Source organism: Populus trichocarpa, chromosome 10, assembly GCF_000002775.5.
Source record: "Populus trichocarpa isolate Nisqually-1 chromosome 10, P.trichocarpa_v4.1, whole genome shotgun sequence".
NCBI lineage: Eukaryota > Viridiplantae > Streptophyta > Magnoliopsida > Malpighiales > Salicaceae > Populus > Populus trichocarpa.
The window spans coordinates 12,453,601-12,475,342 of record NC_037294.2 but is presented as its reverse complement, the minus strand read 5'-3'; the positions used below and the strand labels follow the sequence as shown (position 1 = coordinate 12,475,342).

The window sequence follows — 21,742 nt, the reverse complement described above, 5'->3', positions numbered from 1 at the left end:
AATTCTAGAGGAAGAAATCTTTAATCCATATGATGCAACTCATTCCCTTATTAATCTACACGGTTGATTGGTGGTGCTTAGAAATCTCATTATTTTTTTTTATCATGGAGTTCTATTGAGCTTTTGAACGAGTTCATGAAAAAATCAAATGCTACCATCAGTAGGGCAATACATTTCAATCTTAATTTTTTTGTATTATCATGGTATAAAAACAGTGATGTATTTGTTTAACTTAAATCATTAATAAAGTCAAATGTTTTTTTATCAAAAAAGAATTGTAAAATATAGTACTACAATTTGTTCGTGAAATTTTATAATTTCTTAGACACCATAGTACACTCTGTTCAAATTAAAAAAAAATACAGGGAAATAAGGTATAGAATGCCAAATTGATGCAAGGTGATCGTATCCAAGATTACGAGACAATGAAGTATATCATGTTTGCTGACTTCGGGGAATCTCTCACTGATCATAAACCTTGTAGGAACAGATAGATCCTTGTCTCAGAAACTCGGAGGCCTGTCCGTCAGACGCAGCCTCACTCGTTTCACTCCAAGAATATTAATTGATCCATGAATCTTTTCCAATTCTTTTCAAGACAGAATGGCACCAAAACTGCTGCAAGATTACTAACTTCGTTGCCAATGGCATCATCACTACAAACTAATGGTAATGGACTCAAGAAAGGCATCCCGTAAAGCAGGTTTAAACTTTGAAGTACAGATTTGTGGGAAATTATTTTAAAGGCATCTTGCAAAATTTATGCAATCTAATAATCAAGGGTTTGATTTTAACTATAATTATTATATTTTTTTAATAATATAAGTTATTTTTGGATTTGGTTTTCATAAAATAAAAATACCTGTTTATTCTTCACAATTTCTATAATCAAGTGCTTGGGTTTAACTATAATTATTATATTTTCTTAGCAAAATAAGTTATTTTTAGATTTGGTTTCTCTTAAATAAAAATACCTATTCATTTTTAACAAATTTTCATATAAACTATTAATATATCAATTGCTATATTTATTAAAACACGAATTATTTTCTTTTACAGTTTTCCCATGATTTGAAGATACGGGGAGCATACCTCCACGTATCAGTAAGCTGGGATTCCAAAGGTTGGGTATAGAGAAGGAGACAGTAACAGTAAGCAATAAGACTTTAGCCTTTCGCTTTAAAAGTTCAGTTGCGAGGAAAAGATCCATGGCCATAATGAAAAAGCTAGAGACGTGGTTTTTATGAAAGTCTTTGATGCCTCTAACCACAGAGGTTTTGATATCGGTGTCACAGCTGGAAAATGATAACCAGCTTCACAAAAAACATCACAAGCACTCATCACCTTTTCTTTTCCTCAAAAATTCATGTGGGAAGGAGAGCATTTGAATAAAAGTTGTTTTCTTGCTTATCTGACCCTCCGATGTCGCATGGCTGGCCAACTCGGACCTGGATGAATCATAAATAAAATCTGAGTCAATTTACTCGCACAGTTCCTGCCACACTTGCCTACTAATTTTTGTAATTAACTAAACGATCTTGACCACAAGATTTTTAGTCTCATCAAAAGCACCTTTTCTATCAATCATAGAAATCATGTGTGGTGCCTGTAAATTGTTACAAATTATATGATCGCCTTTCTAGTCTAGGTCGGGAAATGATATTATCAATCGGCTCCTACTTTAAGCTTAAGAAATAATACTTTTTATGTTCATAATTTTGTCACTAGCTTCTGCTGGGAAATGTTTTCTGGTGTAAACTTGACTCAGAAAATGGTTTCCCACTCCTTAACTGTTTCTCTTATTTCTGCTGTCAGAATGGTTTGCAAACTCTTCATGCCAGTATTGCTGAACAAAATTTGGAGAAGTAAATTCCATTGCTCTTCCATTATATATTAAATGCTATTTATTAGTTTGAAATAGGAAAAAAAAATTGTCAATTTTTCAGAAACTACTATTGATCAAGGAAAAACGAGCATTCAACACTGTTCTGCCCCTCTTTGTATTCAATCGTGGTGCATTTGATCGTTTTTTTTTAATTTTTAATTTATTTATTTTTATACAGGGTTAGAAGCTTAGAAAGGTCTCGAGGAAAAAACTATATTGCTTTAGTGAATATGATGAGTGTGAAATGTGAATGACTAGGTTACTTGAAAAACCTTGGTTGGAAGAGGTCTTCCTAGGCCGCTTTATTCTCCATCTATGGGCCTTGTCATCTTGCTCAAGAGGCCTTTGTATATTGTTTGGAATGAATGCATCAATGGGCCTGACCATTTTGTGTACGGAAAGGTTTTAATTAGAGGAACAAAATTAATTAAAAATCCAAATCTATAATTACATTAATAATAATAATAATAATAATCCGTTCATACTATTCTCACATTTTTTTCTAAAAACATATTATATATATTAAGAGACCCCATTCCCTTAAATTTCATATTTTTTTTGTTAACTTATTTTTTATATTTTTAAATCGTTTTAATTTATTGATATTAAAAATAATTTTTAAAAAATAAAAAATATTATTTTAATATATTTTTTAAATAAAAAATATTTTAAACCACAGTATCACAATCCCAAAGTCTTAAAACATGTGATTCTCACGTCATCCTCTTCTACCGTTCGAGCAAGGGATGATTTCGACCATAACTTACCAAACAATTGCTAAACATTTGATTTTCATTTTTAAAAATTAAAAAAATATTTTAATATATTTCTAAATAAAAAAAACTTTAAACCAGAATCACAATCCCAAACCATTCTTAAAACATTTGCTTCTCACGTCATACTCTTCTACCGTTCGAGCAAGGGATGATTTCGACCAACATACCTCTCGGTGAGTCATCTTGGAGCTCTAGGGTTCAAGTTCAAGCCAATCGAAGAAATGCCTGATTATTTCATTGTTTCCCTTGTGGAACAAGGCCGTCTCTCTTCATTCAGTTTGGCTATAAACTTGTCAAGACATGATATACTGATCTTTGTTACTAAATCTTGAACTCAACTTCAGACTCAATTTAAATCTTTCATTCAGAAAAACAAAATCCGAAACAACTTTTCCTTTATATTTTTGAAGTTTTTTTCAAGTGCCGATTCAATTGTCAATTTTAAGTTCAAAGGATAATTTTTTCTTTCTCTCCAGTTGCTACAAAAAAAAAAAAAAAAAAAAAAGTCTATCTCCATGGGATTAAAGGTAGCTTTGATTATGCAAGTCCAGTCCAACCCAAAAACATAAGCCCTCAAACAACGCCTGTTGTTTTCTTGCAAGCAGAAGCAGCAGCATTCATGAGACACATAGAGAAGGAAACCAGTCCACCTTCGCCTTTCTCTCCACCTACAACGGAAAACATAGAAAGCAATCGCCTCTTGTATCCCTCTCTTTATTTTTCTCCCTTTCCTTCAGGTCTGGTCTAAGTACGCTGCGTTAGAAGACGACAAGTGTGCTCTAAAATTAGAGATGGGAGTCCTGTATCTGATTTTTCTCCCTTTCCCTCTCTTCCCCTTTTTTGTTGCACGATGGTGATTAATATGGGTAATTCAGAAATGTTTTGTTGGCTTGGTGTGTTTTCTGTAAAGGGCTGAGTGTGCTTTGCTAATGGCGTAGCTTGCCCTCCTCCTATTTCTCCCTGGTTTGTAATGAGGCTGGCGATAATCCATCTTTTCGTGTCGTTCTTGCTGTTTCTGTTGATAGTTCATGTCAATTTTTGGATAGGTTTTGGTTGCTCAAGATTCTCACGAATGAGTTGTCTAGATACAGATCACAGATTAATAATAATAGGCAGTTTAACTCAATATATTTGCGTTGTACCGGATTATCTGCGTTCTAACAGGTCCACACAACTCACAAGAAAGTTCAGCTCTGATAGAATTTTGAACACATATAGTAGATTGGCCATGCTATTGTATCCTATTCCTACAAGAAGCCGCCTTAATTAGTGTGAAGGTACTCGTACTAAATGTTCCAATATGATATGGTACCTGCATATTCCTCCACGATGCTTACTATTGTGAATAACTCCTTTGCAGAGACTAGTTCACTCCATGTTTGAGCACAACATGTCTGCAATTTCTGTTCTTTAGCAGTGTTAATCACTCTTGATTGAATTGAACACCTCCTTAGGCAGACCGACCCCAGTTGCCATCCCAAGTTATCTAGAACAGCAATTGGTTCTTGTGGTAATTCAAATTCGATCATCCTTCTCGCTGTCCAAGTTTAAACGTTATGAATTCATGTTTTCATGTTTAGCAAGGCTGGTTAATGATCTTTGTTGTGTGATTTTTACACCCTTTTTACCTTCCTATTTCAAATTCAAATTCAATAAAATTAATCTGATTAAAAAAGCACGGCTTATTTCAACCATCAATACAAGGGAAATTAACGAGAAAATATCCTAAACGGAACTTCATACACCTGTGGGTATGTGGGGAGAGGAGTAACCTGAATCCTGCTCTCACCGTGGACGAAACAAGCTTAAAATTTCAATAATAAAGGGAGAAAAAAACCCAGTAATGCTAAAGTTTATTGATTGTTTATATCAGTACTTGCATTAAGCTAGTCATATTCAATAACAAGTCTTTGGAAATAGATCTCTATCAGCAGTAGGTTCCAAAACTAAGTGTAGAACTCCACAAAAGAGGCAAACCAGAATGAATCCCTCTCGTGGGACTTCGTGATCACATGGGTGTGCGTGTGCGAGAGCTAATTCAGTCTTGCAGGTTCTTTTTCCCAATAAAGAGGGGACTCCTTATGCTGATTCGACGCATTCATGCAACGAGCCAATTGCTATTTGCTTCAATCAGAGAAAAAATTGTGCATGAAAAATAAATAAATGCCAGTCCAAAAGCTACACATCAAGTACAAAAAAATAAGTAATGGTTTAAAACCCACACAGTAAGAATATGGAAGAAACAGAACTACCAGCCCAAAGGTCCACTGTTTCTGCTGCTTCCTGTTTTTTTACCTTTTATTCACTGTATATCTTGATTCTTGACATGCTTCTAGTTCTCAGATTCAGCCTCTTTTCTCTCTACCATTTTGATGAAATTCCTAACAATTGTCTTGCCTTCAGATGTTATGATGCTTTCTGGATGGAACTGCACCCCCTGCAAAAATTTCAAACATTTTCAATAGCATCTTATAAAGACCTTACTACCTGTAAGAGCAATAGAAAGAAAGTCGATGGACCCATGTAACCAATTGAAATAAGGAAATCATCAGTCATCAGCAAGTCCAAGGACAAACACATCTTGGAATAGTCCATCGTATATTTCTTTTTTTTTCTAGAACCCCAGCATGTTTTTTCTCCATGTGGCTGAGTGTGCATAGATTTTGGCATATTAATACAACAATCTGAAAGGGGCACCTCTGTGTTTCACCGTACGTTGTTTTCTAACCACCATGCGAGACCCCTAGTTTGTAAGATCCTAGCAACATCAATTTTGGTATACTCGTGACATAATAGACCATGCACTGATCAAGAAAACAACATTTATAAATCATATAAGCCTGTAGAACAAGTTGGGGAAGGAACACCACCGACAGGTTGCAAAATGATCTAGGAATACTGATCACATGAAGGTTTCTGGGCAATCCGATGAGTGATTATAATCATACAGCTTGATAGATTGAACATTAACACGGGTCATTTCTAAAATAATAGCTGTCAACTGGTAATTCACAAATAGCTTGAAAGACATATCCCATAAAATAAAATCTCCATTTTTCTTCACCAAATTGATCTTATGCCTTCACGTGGGTAATATCAAGGAACGACTCAAACCATAATTTTTTCCCCCTCAAATTTGAGAGTAAAGGAAAAAAAGCGCCATCATGTTAAAGTAAGAGCTATGACTATGAAAGTCCAATATTTCATGTTAGAGAGCAATTTTCTTGCCCTCGCTAGCACTATGTTTTTCCTTGAAGAAAGGTGGGGGCGAAAGGAAAACAGTTATTAGAATGTTTCACTCTAAATATTCCAAATTTCTTCTTTTTTGTTGGCAGATGAAGCCACGAGTCTATATGCAAGACTTTCAAGTGAAGAAGACAGATCACAACAAATTTCGTGCTACTCTACATCTAAGCAAGCAAATATGGATGCCGAGCTCAGACCTGTCAAATAATTGTATGAAAGGGCAATTTACCAATAAGTGGATAACAAATGAATATATTACCTGCAGATGCTTATATTTTCTATGGCGAGCAGCCATTATGAGGCCATCCTCAGTCCATGCTGTAACCTCTAGTTCTTCACCAGGGAAACTCTCTTTTTCAATCACAAGGCTATGGTATCTTCCAGCAGTGAAAGGACTGCAAAAGGTATACAGATATCGAGGCAAACCATTACCATATACGGACACAATCAAGATGAAATTTAATAGAGAAACTTATGGCAAATCATGGCACGTATATTAATAGAATTTAATGCTTTACCAATTTGTTTTCCCTCGGAATTGTCTATAGTGAGAAAAAAAGTTATTCAAGCGTCAATTCTGGTATAGCATATTAGCAGGCTAACCAGTTCCCAGATATTATTTTTCTACAAACATAGAGGAAAGCTGATGTAAAATTCTAATCCAATAAATTCATAACAAAACACACAGAAAATATCAATGATAAAAAATACCTTTGACACGCAAAGACCAAGGAAAATTTGGAAAAAGATTCTGTCTAAACAGAGAAGTCAGGTTTAAGAGAATCATTTCTCACAGCAAACATAACCCGCTAGCAGTGTAATAGCTGATCAATTGGACAAAATAAATAGCGCCATATACTTGTTGTCATAAGAGCATGATTCAAGTCAACCTATTGCTTAACAAGACTTTGTGAGCCTGTTTGGTATTATAAAAATAATTGTTTTTCAAAATGATTTTTGTTTAGAAATACATCGAAATAATTTTTTTTATTTTTAAAATTTATTTTTGACATCATCACATCAAAATGATTTTAAAAAAATTATTTAGAGTAAAAAAAATATTATTTTTTTGCAAAAATACTTTTCAACTGCAAAACCAAGTATTTTTTACCAAAGATTTTTTTCAATCATTACCTTCCCTCTAAATGACCAACCCAAAGACGTTCAGACCTTGTCCAACATGTTTGCTAATTTTTTGTACTCCAAATACAACTACGATACATCAGTAAATTGAGGTAAGGAAAGGACAAAGCTTGACTAATGTAGTCAAATACGCATATAAGCAAGAGTCAAGATGAATGCCAGTATGAAAGCCATTTTATTAACCACAGAAAAATTCCACTCCCTGTGGCCTTGCTATTTTATTTGCAAATAACTGAATAAGAGGTAAATCTGTCTAGTATCGCCAACTTGCATGTAGGTAAATCTGATTGCATCATATACAAATGTAAATCTAACTAAATTTTGGTTGTGGCAACTCATGAGGACAAACCTACAGCAAGTAGTCACGGCCTTTCACCAATTTTCTATGGTTGCACTTTCCTGTGAATTCAATTGTTTTATTGCCGTTCAAAGTGTGAGTAATGTCTCATGATCATACAGTAAAATGTTGTATCCATGGTTATATGTTGAAGTTCAAAGAAACCCAGCTATTTTTTGTCATTTTGAAAACATTTTAATTAAAAGGTTTGACTTTTATGAACATGTGAGTACAATTAGTAACCGTTATAATTTGCAACCTTTTCATTTACTTTGGAATTATGAATCAGATCTCAATTTACAGTTCACAAAATAAGGATGTAATTCGCATGATAGATGAACAAGTTAAGCAATTCTTTCAAAGTTATATTAGGAATTTAATAATTGCATGTAACTAGCCAGACAAGGCCAGCAAAAAAGAGAGAGAAGATAATAATGTCAGATCAATTGCTCAAAAGTTCCTTACTTAGACAACCCAGCGAACAAGCCATCTTCCCCCTTCTCGTCATAATATACAGGAGAACCTTTTCCATGCACGACACCATAAGGTGAGCGCACAATCTTTCCTGAAACGCAACAATGTACTATGTATTATGTAAAGAGAACTCAATCAGAAGACTGCAGCATGTTAAAAATAAAATATCTTGAACATCGTTCAAGTTCCTTGATGATTCTCGCAAAAGCAAATATCGGACAACTAGATAAACAATGAAACATGCAGATGGCCAAAAAGATTTGAAGTGTCACCTCCAAAAGCCTCTCCAATGCACTGCAACCCCATACACACACCAAACAAAGGCACGGTAGGTCCAAGCTCTAGAACCGTCTGTAGGGAAATTCCAGAATCCTGGGGTGTTCCTATAAAAGGAAATGACATACATAAATATAGTTTTCAACTTTATTTTGTTTTGGTCTTGCTGCACTTTGATTCTAGGCAGTAAAGATAACGTGTTAGCAAAAACTAACCTGGGCCTGGGGATATGAGGACGCCTCTTGGCTTTTTCCTGTTAAAATAAGAGGAAGGTAACAAGTGCAACTGGTGAACACAACAAACACCTCATGTGTGATCCACTCTTATAAATAGGATTTAACACCTAACAAATGCCAGATAACTACATAACAATAAATTCTTACCTTTCTAAATCCTCCACAGTTAACTCGTCATTCCGATACACCTCAAAATGGCAGCCCACCTCTCCCATATACTTCAACAACAAAAGGCAACAGAGTTCAATGTTTTGATCTATAAATCAGTTCAACAAATTGATGAGAGAGAGACGGAGAGCAATCAAACAGAGCAGTATAAAAGAATTAATCATGCAAAACTATAGACACTGACACTTTTGCAGAAGTGATTAAAGACTTTACAAAGTTTCTAATTTTCTCCCAGAACTATAATTTTGATGGAAACTTGTTATAGCTTTCCTTTGACATATCACAGGAATGAATATGATTCTTTTTAACATGTGGAGTCACTAGCAATGTCCACTTCGAAGTGAAATCACTGGTGCTATTCTCAATTGTTGACAATAGTCAGGTCATTTGAAGAAAATGTTCAAATTAAAGAGTTTCTTTCTATGTTTAGCAATGTCTTGAGACTTTTTGCCACGTCATTTAAACAAAAGCTCACCGCTGCAGTCATAGCTGTTAAACAAACAAGGAATGCGTTGCGTGTGCAGTTTTTGGTTTCTATAAATGATGAAAACCATATCACATACACACACACAATTAGAAATGTCATTCCTCTATGGAAACAAAATCTGTGATTTACTTTCCATTTACATAATGCATTTTCTCAGCAACCAAACAGGGGGTACAATTAAAGATCCACACAATCACAAAATCTTTAAAACAGAGAAGAACCCAGAAAACAAATTAACATTGAAGAGATTTCGAAATTATCGAATGCCATGTGAATAATCTAAGAAGAGAAAGAACTAACCTGGCACAGATTATAAGTGAAACTGTCATAATTGTCAATGACAATTATAGGATTCTTGATTCCCCTGTCATTAGAAGCCGCAACCCTGGAATTGAGTTCTGCAGCTGCCACCGAACATTTTACTACTAGCCCTTTTTCGCTGTTTGCTCCAAAACTCAATCCTGCATTATAAAAAACCGGTAAGCCTACATGTAAAATTTACGTACATAGACACAGAGAGATTAAAAGGCAAGACATAAAGAGAGAGAGAGAGAAGAGTAGAGAAAGTTACTTGATGGTATTGAGAAGAGATTTAAAGGAGAGGCATGCTGGGTTTTGAGTGCAAGAGAGGGCTTTGATTGATTGCAAGCGGTTTGACGTACCATGCTTGCAGCAGCCATTGTCACTGGAGAGTGGAGAGAGACAGGCAGGGAGAGATTTGTTAGATTCTCAGCTGCTGCCCATAACAATTAAGAAATAGGCTGGAGCTTCTTAGTACTACTATGTGATATATGTCAAGCTAATAAAAGAAAGATTTGCCAAACAATCACTTCAAACTGTAATCGAAAAAATGAAAACAAGAAAATGAGAAATTATCTATTAATATATGAAAAATGCTATGCAGACAAATTTTAAGAGTGAAAGCTAAAATCTTTTAACATAAATGATTGATACACTTAATTTACCTTTGAAAAATTTATTTATATATCATTAGTCTTTTTTTAGTTTTATATACATATTCAAGGGTGTCATTAAAAATTCTTTCTTTTCTTCATTTTCATGACTCTAGTGTATATATTAGTTTATTGACTGGATGATTGTGTTTTGAAAATTAAAAAAAAAATTCAAGACTCAACTCTTTTATCGAACTTAATTTTAAAATTAATTTGATGGATAAAAATCAACCTAAAAAACATGATTTGATTTAAAAATAAAAAAGAATTATATTTAGTTTTTTTTATACCACAATTTATATCTTTATTTCATTTAATTAAGTTACAAAATGATTCCATCGAAAAGAAGTTTCAGGATAGGATTAAAAAAAAAACAGCTTCACTTCGCTGTTCATAAGTGAAGTTACTCATCGTGTTTTTTTATTTATAATTGTTTTTTAAATATTTTTTATTGAAAAATATATCAAAATAATAATTTTTTATTTTTAAAAATTATTTTTATCATTAGTACATTAAAATAATTTAAAAACATTAAAAAAATATTAATTTGAAATAAAAAAAATAAAACAAAATTTAAATTTTTTAAAAAACGTTTTTTAAACGAAAAGACAAACAGCACTTATATTAGAAAATAATAATGCCAGGTTTTTGAAATATTATTTCTGTTCAAGTACTTTTACTAATATTCTATCTTTGGAAAGTCCCCGTGATGGGTGTCGTTCAAGTAATCCTTGAACACCTCGGGCAAAAATTCAGTTTCTACCACAACCCTCTCTTGTCCTCCTAATTATTATAATTTAATGTAAAAAATAGAATAAAGTTGAGGTTTTTAAAAATATAAATTCGGTTAAATTTTTTATGAGATAAATCTTACTTTAAATAAAATAAATTTATTTAAAAAAAATAAAAAACATGCTATTTTAATTTTTATAAAAATCAATATTTAAAAATCAATTATATATGAGACAATATAAAAAAAACAGAAAATATTTAATTAACCAAATGATTTTTTCCTACGAAAGAAGAGTTGAGGAGTTGAATACATGTTGCTAAAACGCTAATTCTCAATCCTGCCCTTCTCCCTTCCTTTGAACGCTCCGTTCAAATTTCAAAATCGCTGCTATTACTTATTAGTAATGAAAAGCAAAACATCGAACAGTTGATGGGAGTGAAGGATGGATGCATGGAGAGATGCGAGAGGGGAGAATCAAGAATCGCATACCAATGTGTAACTTCTCGGAGAGAGTATGTGAGACAGCGCACTCAGGCAAAGCGCGAAATGGATGGATGGGACTTGGGAGGAACGAGCAACGCCGAGAGCTGTTTCGGTCAAGCCAGGATGGAAGCTATTCAAAGTGAATAGATATAAGACGGAAGGAAAAAATAAAACCCTCTCCCTGCTCATTTTTTTTCTGAGCGGAGCAGCGATTGCTTTCTTTAAGCTACATCGATCTGCAAAGGTCCTTCAATAATGAAATTAAGTGGTTGATGGGAAAAGCAAAGGAGGAGATACAGATCCATCGTCCGTACAAGAGGTGGCAAATATAGAAACAGAAATTTGAGTCCACCCTTCTATCTAATCTGGCCTGCAACGCATGCATGATGGTGGCTGCTGGATAGATAATGTTAATTTTTTTGCCCCTTCTATCTGAACAGCTACACTAGTGCTGATTCATGACCATGCATTCTACAGCCGGAAAATAAAAAATGGTAGGTAAATTATATTTCTGTGCTCATATATTTCTTACTGTATTAAAACATTTAAAAAATCTTAAAAACCATATATATATAAATGGTTTTTAAGATAGTAGCTAGCCCACCGGGCTGTTCTATGTTTTTAGACTTCACCCACTGGAATTAGCACCAACCGCCAAATCCTCATTGAATTTGTTACTAATTTATACGGTTGTTTGAAAATATAGTTATTTTTTAAAATATTTTTTATTTAAAAATATATTAATATAATATTTTTATTTTAAAAAAAATATTTTTAACATAAAAACAATATGAAAACATCATTTAAAAAAAAATGAAGTAAATAAAAAAATAAAATAAAAATTTATTTTTAAAAAATAATATTGCATGGCCTAATTTATTTATTTTAAATTAATATTTTTTTGATAATTTGATGTGTTGATGTCAAAAATAATTTTTTTAAAAAAACATTATTTTAATACATTTATAAACAAAAAAATATATTTTAAAAATCAATTATATCCATATTTTCAAGCACAAAAAAAAAAGAGACAAGCTTCACAATTACCATCACCAATAACAACAGCTAGCTACCTTTATAACCTTAATGCACCCACAACCTGTTTTAGGTTTGATTGATGAGTAAGTTAGAGACATAGTTGAAAAAAAAAATACCCACAACCCTTTTTTTAAAATCTAACTTTATTATTATTATTTTTTATCTCTCAACATTGTGTTGGTTGAGATTTTGGCTTTATAATTCATTTTGATTTAATTTTATTAGGTTTATCATATTCTCATTATTTTTGTTGCAGTTGGCTAGTTTACAAAGGTTGACTAGAGCTATTTTTTTTTAGATTGAATTTTTCTTTTTAATTTCACCCTCTAACATTTGATTGTTTATAAAATGAGTTTTGTAATTTTTTTGTTAATTTTTTATCATTACAGGGTTATCGTGGTCTGATGACTTGGGTCATGAATTTTACAAGTTAACCAGAGTTAACCCAAGTAAATTTGGTTTGTCATTGTCCCAATGTTTTTTTAAAATATCATCTAAGCAATCTTAGTATATATAAAAAAAAGTGGTGACTAATAGGTATCATATTTTGAATTTATAATTGATTTTTTTTTCTAGAAAATACATTAGCAACACATTTATTTATTTTTTCATTTAGAAAAAAAATGATCCAACCCCTAGGTTGATTGGGTTGAATAAATTAATTTTATTTTAGTTAGAAAAAAAACAACAACAAATAAATAAAATTTAAAAGGAAAAGTGATCAAGAAAACTTGAGGAAAAAAATATTTTTTTTCAAAAGGATACAAACGAGGCATCTTAATTCATAACCTATTAAATATGGAAGAAAGAATTGAGGTAAAAAAAAACTTAAAAAACAGCTTTAATCAATCCGAGTTAGCATGACAAACCTACAACATTGTAAATCAGGGCCAAACCAACTTGGGATATTATGCAAAACTCGTGATTTAGATCATGAGATTAGATAGCCCGATAGAAAAAATAGAGATAATTACAAAGCATATTTTTTTAATGAAAAACTTAAACTCGTGTTAAACTTTCAAATTCATGGCCCAGGTTATTAGACATAAAACATGTTATTTGAAAAAGCCATAAAGCTTCGTTCCTAAACAATAATTTTAATTATACAAAAGGATTAATAAAATAACAATTAAAAGAATGATGATCAAAATTGAAATACAAAATAAATTTTATACTAGATAAAATGGTGGAATTAAAAGAAAAAAATCAATTTAGTAAAAGGACAAGAATAAAAAACCTAAAACAATAAGGATTAAAATTAATATAAAAAATAAAATTAATTTTTTTATTGAATGATTAAATTAAAAAAAAATTATTTTTAACAGCTAAAAAACACCACACACATACCATTTAAAGAGTGCAGGTGTCTCTCACGCATTAGTATATATTAGTGTATATATAGCAAGAACCAATTGCCCCTTAAATTACCACGTAATAACCAAAAAAACTTCGAGGAAAAGATGAAAATGTTCCTTAAGATTAGCTTTATTTGTTTTGGCTCTCACGAGTAATTTAATTATTTTGTTATATTTTTATTTTTATTTTTTATACTCAATGAAAGATGTGAAAAAACAAAAATGCTTCTCGACTCTAGTTTTAAATTTTTTAATTCTAAAAGTGTTTTAGTCGTTTCATTATGCATTCTAAAAAAAAAAAATATTTATCTTCCTTCCATTAATCAAGTAATGATTAATGGAACATGTAGAAAGACAAAAATACTCTAATTACTAGTGTTAAGTTTTTCAAGTTAAGGGGCAAAACCATGAAATCACTGTTCCAATGAACAATAATTTCACTCGTAATGGTAAAAATGTCTCCCTAATTAGCTTTTGTTAGGCATTGTTTGTTTTTGTGGCTTAACCGTGCTTTTGAAAAATCTTGATTTTTTTAAATTATTATTTTTTAATGTTTTTGAATTATTTTGATGTATTAATGTCAAAAATAAAATTAAAAAATAAAAAAATATTATTTTGATATATTTTCAAATAAAAAACACTTTGAAAAATAATTTCTATCCCAATCTCAAATTATTTTTTTGGATATTTTTAAATTATTTAAATGTGGTGATATTAAAAATAAAAAAAATATAATTTTAATATATTTACATAAAAAAAACAATTTTAACGCAATTACAAATATTTCAGAAGTGGACACCTAGGCACGTTCCCTTGTATTAAAAACGAAGGTCTAGAAGCAGCATGGCTTCAATGAAAGTAGGGTGTAGGGTTTGGGAGACCAAAACTCCAAAGAAGAAGACCAAAACACACATAAAATTCAGAGAATATTCTCAAATGGTCCTATCCACGCCACAGTAGAGAACCCAGCTCCAAAAAAAACCGGAGTTCCAAGACTAGTACTAGTAGTCTTGTTAATTAACAATGTGAAAATGGGTACTATTAACTTATTTGTTTTGCATTTTCTTCTCTGATTAGCCACCATTTAGGACCATAGTAGAGAAAATAAAGAATTCTCTGACATGACGATGACGATGATGATGCGTACTCTATAAGCCATTTCCATAGCCCAAACTCATAAACCAAAACCCTAGATCTTGAACATCCTTTCTTTTATTATCACTCCACTCACTACCTATAAACACCTTTTTGTTTACCTACTTATACACACACTGTGTGTGTGTATATATTATCTCAGATCCGTGCATTTCTTTTTCGTTAGAAATTCAACACTTAGCTTGTCTAATCCTGATATTTAGTGCTACTTATTATTGATTTTTAGTGCTTAATTTCAGGTGATCTGCTTAAAATAATACCAGATTATGAAATTCACGAGTATTGAATTAATTAACTAACTATGGTTGATTTAGATCTAGGACTTGTTAGTGACGTGTTTTATATGTGATACTTTTGGGATTTTTTTAGTAATTAAATTGTAAAAATGGCAATGCCACCAGGAAATGTGGTAATACCGGACAAAATGCAGTTTCCTGCTGGTGCTGGCGGTGGTGCTGCTGCTGCCGGAAATGAGATCCACCAGCACCACCCCCAAAGGCACCAGTGGTTCCCGGTTGACGAGCGTGACGGGTTTATCTCGTGGCTGAGGGGGGAATTTGCCGCTGCCAATGCGATTATTGACTCCCTCTGCCACCACCTGCGTGCTGTTGGGGAACCTGGTGAGTATGATTTAGTTGTTGGGTGTATACAGCAGAGGAGGTGTAATTGGAATCATGTGCTGCATATGCAGCAGTATTTTTCAGTGGGGGAGGTTGTTGCTGCATTGCAGCAAGCTGTACTGAGGAGACAGCAGCAACAACAGCAGCAGAACCATCATCATCATCAACATAGGTTCTATCATGATCAGGGTAAAGTTGGGGGAAAGGATTTTAAGAGATCTTCGAGTGCCGGTTTCAATAGAGGGTATAGGAGTGGTGGCGGCGGCGAGGCAGTGAAAGAAGGGGTTAATTCTAGTGTAGAAAATCGTACTTTCAATGGAAATTCTTCAGAGAATGTAAGGAGTGAGAAATTTGAGGAGGTTAAATCTGGTGGTGACTGTGGGAATTCTGACGATAAGAGAGGTAATATTTGAGTTTTAGCTTTGATTACGCACTGCTGAGAGCTTGTTTCTTCATGGTGGTAACTAGTGCATTTAATTTAATTGTAACTTTTTTTGAATAAGAAAAGTCTTGTTTATCAATGTTGATTTGCTTTATGTGAATTTTATCACAAAAAAAGTCTTGTTCTAATTGTGAGTTGGAATTTGTCAATCCTGAAGCTGGTTATGAAAGTGTTGCATTACTGCAGATCGTTATCTTAGTTCACTCGACCTTTCCAATTTGGGCATTCTCAACATTGTTGTTGTTGTTGATGCTATAATAATAATAATAATAATAATAATAATAATAATAATTTATTTGTTTATTATTTTCTCTTGGGGTTTACTGAAAGAATACCACACATCATTTTTTTGGTCATGCGTACATCATAGAATACTTACACCCTCATGCCGAAAAAAGACTTTTTTTTTTCCTCAAAAATTCATTTAGGAGCTTTGAACATGTAGTCCCAGGGCTGTCAAGCTGGGTGATTGGTGATTACAGCAGATTGTACTGGCAATGTTCTTAGTGTTTTTTTTTCTTCTACAATTCTTTGTTTGGAGATGAAAGAATTGGTGTGAACTGCCAAGTATCTGTGCCTTGTTTCTGTATGGCTTGGAAGTTTTGGTAAAAAAAGGTTGCTGGTGCTCTAGCTTGACTGCTAAATATTTACCCCTATCAAGTCGGATTTGGACAAGTTTGACCTCTCTTACAGCGTTCTTAGATGTGCCATGTCATAACTTGATGGATGCATATTATTTGTGAGTACTTTCCTCATTTTGTTTGTTTGGCACATCATGTCTGGGAAAAATGGAAAATCTTCTCCTATGTAATTTATTTTTAGCCTAAAACTGTTGAAGCTTTTATTCTGATATGCATGCCTGGAGCTCCTTTTTGTATTTACTTCTACTGATATATTTCTATCCTTTGTCCCCTACTCTACTGTGACATTGAAAGCTTTGGATTATTAGTTGTTCTGTCTGACTCTCCTTAGGCTACATACTCTACTTATGAACGCCATATTGTATGTACAAGTTTAAGAATAATGAATAATATGCAGTAAATTGAAACAATGCCTTGTCCTAGAAACTCTTTGGGGAAACAACGATGCTCATTTAAGTTCTTTGTCTTGTCAGCAGATGTTACTGCAAAACCTCATACACATAACCTCTTGAATAGTTCGGGGAATTCACAAGGAACCTTTTCTGGAAATTCAGAAGCTGTGGTTGGTGATGATCGATGCAGCCCCAAAGGTATCTTTCTTGTGCTCTCTTGGGGTTGGCAACAGGCAACAGATTTTAAAGCTCTTTGAAGTTCTTTAACATGGATTATCATGATTTTCTCACTAGTCCAGTGGAAGATTTAATTGCTAACAATGTTTTGAGCTCACACATTGCAAAAGGCAAATTCTTTATGCCTTGTCTTGGTTATTTTCAGTGTAGAGTCATTTGCACCTTTTTAAAGGAGCCTAAGCAACATGCTATCTTGGTTCATATCTTTTGAAATTTATTTGTTGTAAAACCATCGTCCCATGTCATGTTTCATTTTGTTATTTTGACATATTAATTTTGTTATTGAAAGATCTTGTGGTTTTACCAGAGAGTGATTCACATCCTAGTAACAATCAGAATGAGAAGCAGAATCTTGCTATCACACCAAAAACATTTGTTGCTGAGGAGATGATAGATGAACAGAAGGTAACACTTTTACAAACATCATTTTTTTTTTGATATTCTCAACGAATTCATAGTTTGTATCTTCTACTAATTTGTTTATATCTACTCCAGGTTAATGTGGTTGATGGACTGAAATTGTATGAAAAGTTGCTCGATGGCTTGGAAGTCCCAAAGCTTGTTTCTTTGGTTAATGAGTTAAGAGCTGCAGGGAGAAGAGGACAATTTCAAGGCAAGTCATTAATGGGGCCTTATTCTTAAGAGAAGTTAGTAATGTTCTGCATCTTTTCACGTTGCTTCTGCTTTCATGAAATAATTTTATGCATTAATCTGGTTCCTCCAAAATATGCAAACTACCACAGAGATTCACATTTTATCAACAATATAGGGAAAGTATAGTTTTTGTAAATACTTATTGCAGTGTTCATAATTGATTAATTGTTTTGTTTTAAAGATACTTCATTGTACTCCTTAGGGGTTGGCCAACATTATTTTGCTTGGGCCTGAGGTTGAGACCGGTCAAGTTAGGTTATCAGGGGGTAAGAGCCATCTTGCTTCATGGCCCATTCTTAGATGTGCCTCTTCTAGTTGGTAGCCTGTACAGTGTTATGTTTGAGGCACACACACCATTCATGCAAATGCTCTTATAATTTAACAGATTCTCAGATGACATTTATCAGAGTGAAGTGTGTTAAAGAACATATTAATTTTCTTAATCAGTACCCTTAAGGATTGGCGTGCTTTGTCAACGTCAAAATTTAGGTACTATTTCTTAAATCATTCTATGAAAAAATTAAGCAGAGTAGCTCCCCATATTACAGCAGTATTTCCTGCTTTGGTGGAGGTCTTCCTGTCTGTCACATACATACATGCAAAAAGGAATTTTCTTGTAGCAAAAATGTTGATCATGGGAAAATTCTTTGTTGAAAAGCAGGTCAGACATATATTCTCTCCAAAAGGCCCATGAAGGGACATGGAAGGGAGATGATTCAATTTGGTCTTCCCATTGCAGATGCACCTGCCGAAACTGAAAATGAAACTGGGACCTCCAAAGGCATGTCACATCTTGTGCAGAACTTTTTACATATATACATGTGTTTGGTTAAGATGCATGCAGATTTTTCTTTTCTTTGCAATGCTAAAGAAACATTAGTTCTTAGACCCTTGGATTTTGTCATGAATAAATTTTGCAGATCGAAGAGTAGAATCCATTCCTGCAATGCTGCAAGAGGTAATTGACCGTCTGGTTGGAATGCAAGTTTTGACCGTGAAGCCAGACTCTTGCATAATTGATATCTATAATGAGGTAACTACTAGTGGTATTATGTGTAATGATTTCAAATAGCATTGATTATGTAAGCAAGCCTAATTTTTTGTGGAAATTTCTGCAGGGTGATCACTCCCAGCCTCGCATGTGGCCTCCATGGTTTGGAAAGCCTGTTTCAGTTCTTTTCTTGACAGAATGTGAGCTGACTTTTGGGAGAGAAATTGAAACTGTGCATCATGGGGATTATAGAGGATCTCTCAAGCTTTCTCTTGTGCCTGGGTAATCATTATCAACTCTGCATATTTGTTGTTTCATCGATAGTTATTGGTGTTTATGATTAGCTTTGTAGTAATTAGCATTTCAGCTTGAAATTAGGTTATGGAATGATATTGTTTGTATCCTCTGTGATAAGTGTAAAGTTCTATTTTATTAACACTGTTCTTTTAATTAATTCCTTAGCAGATGTCAGTGCTGAAATGAACATACAATATTACTTTTCATGGTCAGATTTGCTCCTGTTACAAATTTTCATGGTGTCAAGTTCTCATGAGATGAGTTGCAAATTTGGTCTTATATTTGTGAAGTAATGTTTCTTGCTACAAAAAACAGATCCCTCCTTGTGATGCAAGGGAAGTCATCAGATGTGGCCAAGCATGCAATTCCCATGATTAGAAAACAACGAATGCTCATTACCTTCACCAAGTCTCAACCAAAGAAATTTTCTTCTACTGATGGCTCGCGTCTTCCTTCACACGCTGTAGCCCCATCTTCCCATTGGGGTCCTTCTCTGAGCAGGTCCCCGAATCATCCTCGCCATCCTGTGCCCAAGCATTATGCAGCAATTCCAACAGCTGGTGTACTGCCAGTGCCGCCCATTCGACCTCAAATTCCACCTCCAAATGGTGTCCAACCAATCTTCATGACCACCACAGTGCCTTTTCCTGCTCCAGTTCCCATCCCACCAGTTTCAACTGGATGGCTTACAGCTTCTCCAAGGCATCCTTCAGCTCGCCTACCTGTCCCCATCCCCGGAACAGGTGTTTTCCTTCCTCCACCAGGTTCCGGCAATGCATCATCTCCACTACAGTTGTCGACTGCTGCTACTGAAATGAACTTTCATACGGAGACAGCTTCTTTGCCAGAGAAAGAAAATGGACTGGGAAAATCCAATTGTGATACAAGTGCTTCTCCAAAAGAGAAGTTAGCAGAAAAGACTCAAAGATTGGACTGCAACGGGATTTTGGATGGAAGAGCTGTGAAAAAGGAAGAACAGCAAAGCGTTAACCATACTGTAGCTGACCAGTCAGCTGGAGCAGTGTAAAGAAACACTGTATGTTGTCAAAGGCTAGAGTGGTAGGCTGCGGCTTGAAATGAGTTCGAAGCAAATGTAAACAGCGGAAAAACTTTTAAGACTTTGACATTTCATACTACTGGCGGGGAAAAAGGGGAGGAGGAACAACTCAGTTCTCCTGGCAATCCCTTGTGTTCTCTGTTTCTTTTTTGTTGTCTTAACAATATGAACTACATACACTAGGCAGAAATCTCTTTTTAATTTAACGCTCTTATATCTTCTTCACAAGTTTTGTTAAGCTAGTTCTGATGGGCATATTGTTTCTAGGAACTGGGGGTGTTTGGCCCTGGAGTTTTTAATTTTTTATTGTTTTTTAAAATTATTTTGATATATTAATATCAAAAATAAATTTTAAAAAATAAAAAAATATTATTTTAATATATTTTTAAATATAAAATATTTTAAAAAACAAATGTTTTTTTTTATACAAGCAGATGGTTTACGGGTAACTTGGGGCTGGAATTTAGGGAGGCAAAACGAAAATAATATAAACCGAAAACGTAATCACAGAACTAGAATTGCGTACTCGTAAATTTTCAAATGGCATAACAATATCACATGATCCATTGTAGTGGGAATGGTAAGGGAAACGTTTTCTACTCTCTCGGTTCACATTTTTTAATGGTTAAAGCACGAGAACACCCTGTCGTTTTGAGAAGGATAAGAATAATTTTTAGTTACACATGAGAGCTGGGAACTTGAGATGTTTGAAAAGAAATACCAGTGTCGGATAAGGAATTTATACTGTAAGACTATATATTGTTCAAATCTCAACTCCTAGGATATGTATGAATACCTTTTTCCTCCTACTTTCGGATCATCAGCCGGGTCCATGGATATCGTTTTAACTGCATTAGGGTACAGTTGACCACTAATGCTTGTGCTATGTTGTGGGGGCAAAAAAAATTTAATTTTAAGAAAAAAATCAATATCTTAGGGAATTCTTAGGTACCATTATTAAATTCTAAAATACATTTTTAATTAGGATATTTTTTTTATTAATGTACTTCTTATTTATCTTAACATCCATAGTAATTTTAAAAATTATGTTCAAACTGAAAAGTAAATGAATCTAATAAATTTTTGTTTGAGGGCAAAATAAACCAAAGAAATAAAAACTTTAAGAATAAAAAAATATTTGAATTGAATTCACATTAATAAGCAAGATGGGCAATTCTACAAATTCAGTCATCCAAATCAGTTCGGGCTCTTCATAATGATTTAATATATAAGAAAAACTAAAACTAATCAGATTCCATTTGCATTCTTGAAATAATAATAAAAAAAATTGACATGTGAAAATCCTGATATTTGGTTTTTTCCCATGTGTTATTATAACTGAGAATTTAAGCCATAGAATTTGATCTTGGCATAAAAAATATTTTTTCAATAGAATAAAGTCCGTGTATTGCTGAAGGTTTCACTTCTTACCAGTAACCTTAATTACTGAAAACAGATGAAATACACAACAAAAATCAATTTTCTGTGAAAACTTCTCAAGTTATAGCTGTGTTTGTCAACAATTATTCATCTGCAGCAGCAACGACACCAGCTCAGAAGCCTCTGGGCAAAACTCTCATACTTTAGATGGTTCAGAGGCATTCTCATCCGGACACAGAAGTACACCATATATATATATATATATAAGAGCATTCGTGAGAATAGG

The 21,742-nt window shown here is 33.5% G+C and overlaps 2 protein-coding genes and 1 long non-coding RNA gene across 8 annotated transcripts; 2 read left to right on the top strand and 1 right to left on the bottom strand.

The window, feature by feature from the left end:
* Positions 1-2,762: 2,762 nt before the first annotated feature.
* On the top strand, positions 2,763-4,271 carry LOC112328863 (uncharacterized). The gene is made up of 2 exons (XR_002984083.2): positions 2,763-3,938; positions 4,022-4,271. It is a non-coding gene; the product is annotated as an uncharacterized LOC112328863 (long non-coding RNA).
* A 224-nt stretch (positions 4,272-4,495) lies between these two features.
* Positions 4,496-11,647, bottom strand: LOC7459092 (anthranilate synthase beta subunit 2, chloroplastic). 2 transcript variants are annotated; one of them, XM_002314725.4, is made up of 10 exons: positions 11,204-11,647; positions 9,600-9,713; positions 9,329-9,489; positions 8,521-8,591; positions 8,353-8,390; positions 8,134-8,244; positions 7,853-7,952; positions 6,167-6,302; positions 4,957-5,098; positions 4,496-4,785 (listed from the first exon to the last, which is right to left on the bottom strand). In XM_002314725.4, exons 2-9 carry the CDS (start codon positions 9,706-9,708, stop codon positions 4,994-4,996), a joined length of 831 nt encoding a protein of 276 aa, XP_002314761.2. In that variant the 5' UTR covers positions 9,709-9,713; positions 11,204-11,647; the 3' UTR covers positions 4,496-4,785; positions 4,957-4,993. The 2 variants fall into 2 exon arrangements, with proteins under 2 accessions (XP_002314761.2, XP_024465727.2); XM_024609959.2 differs by lacking the exon at positions 11,204-11,647 and having other exon boundaries at positions 4,496-4,778; positions 9,600-9,889.
* Positions 11,648-14,452: 2,805 nt separating this feature from the next.
* LOC7462651 (RNA demethylase ALKBH10B) lies at positions 14,453-20,304 on the top strand. Of its 5 annotated transcripts, XM_024611200.2 has the most exons (9): positions 14,453-14,625; positions 15,147-15,767; positions 16,922-17,038; positions 17,367-17,482; positions 17,573-17,690; positions 18,393-18,512; positions 18,652-18,764; positions 18,850-19,004; positions 19,335-20,304. In XM_024611200.2, the coding sequence occupies exons 1-9, from the start codon at positions 14,622-14,624 to the stop codon at positions 20,044-20,046; spliced, it is 2,076 nt and encodes a 691-aa protein (XP_024466968.2). In that variant the 5' UTR covers positions 14,453-14,621; the 3' UTR covers positions 20,047-20,304. The 5 variants fall into 5 exon arrangements, with proteins under 5 accessions (XP_024466968.2, XP_024466966.2, XP_024466967.2 ...); XM_024611198.2 differs by having other exon boundaries at positions 14,453-15,767; XM_024611199.2 differs by having other exon boundaries at positions 14,455-15,767; positions 16,925-17,038.
* The last annotated feature ends 1,438 nt before the right edge of the window (positions 20,305-21,742 follow it).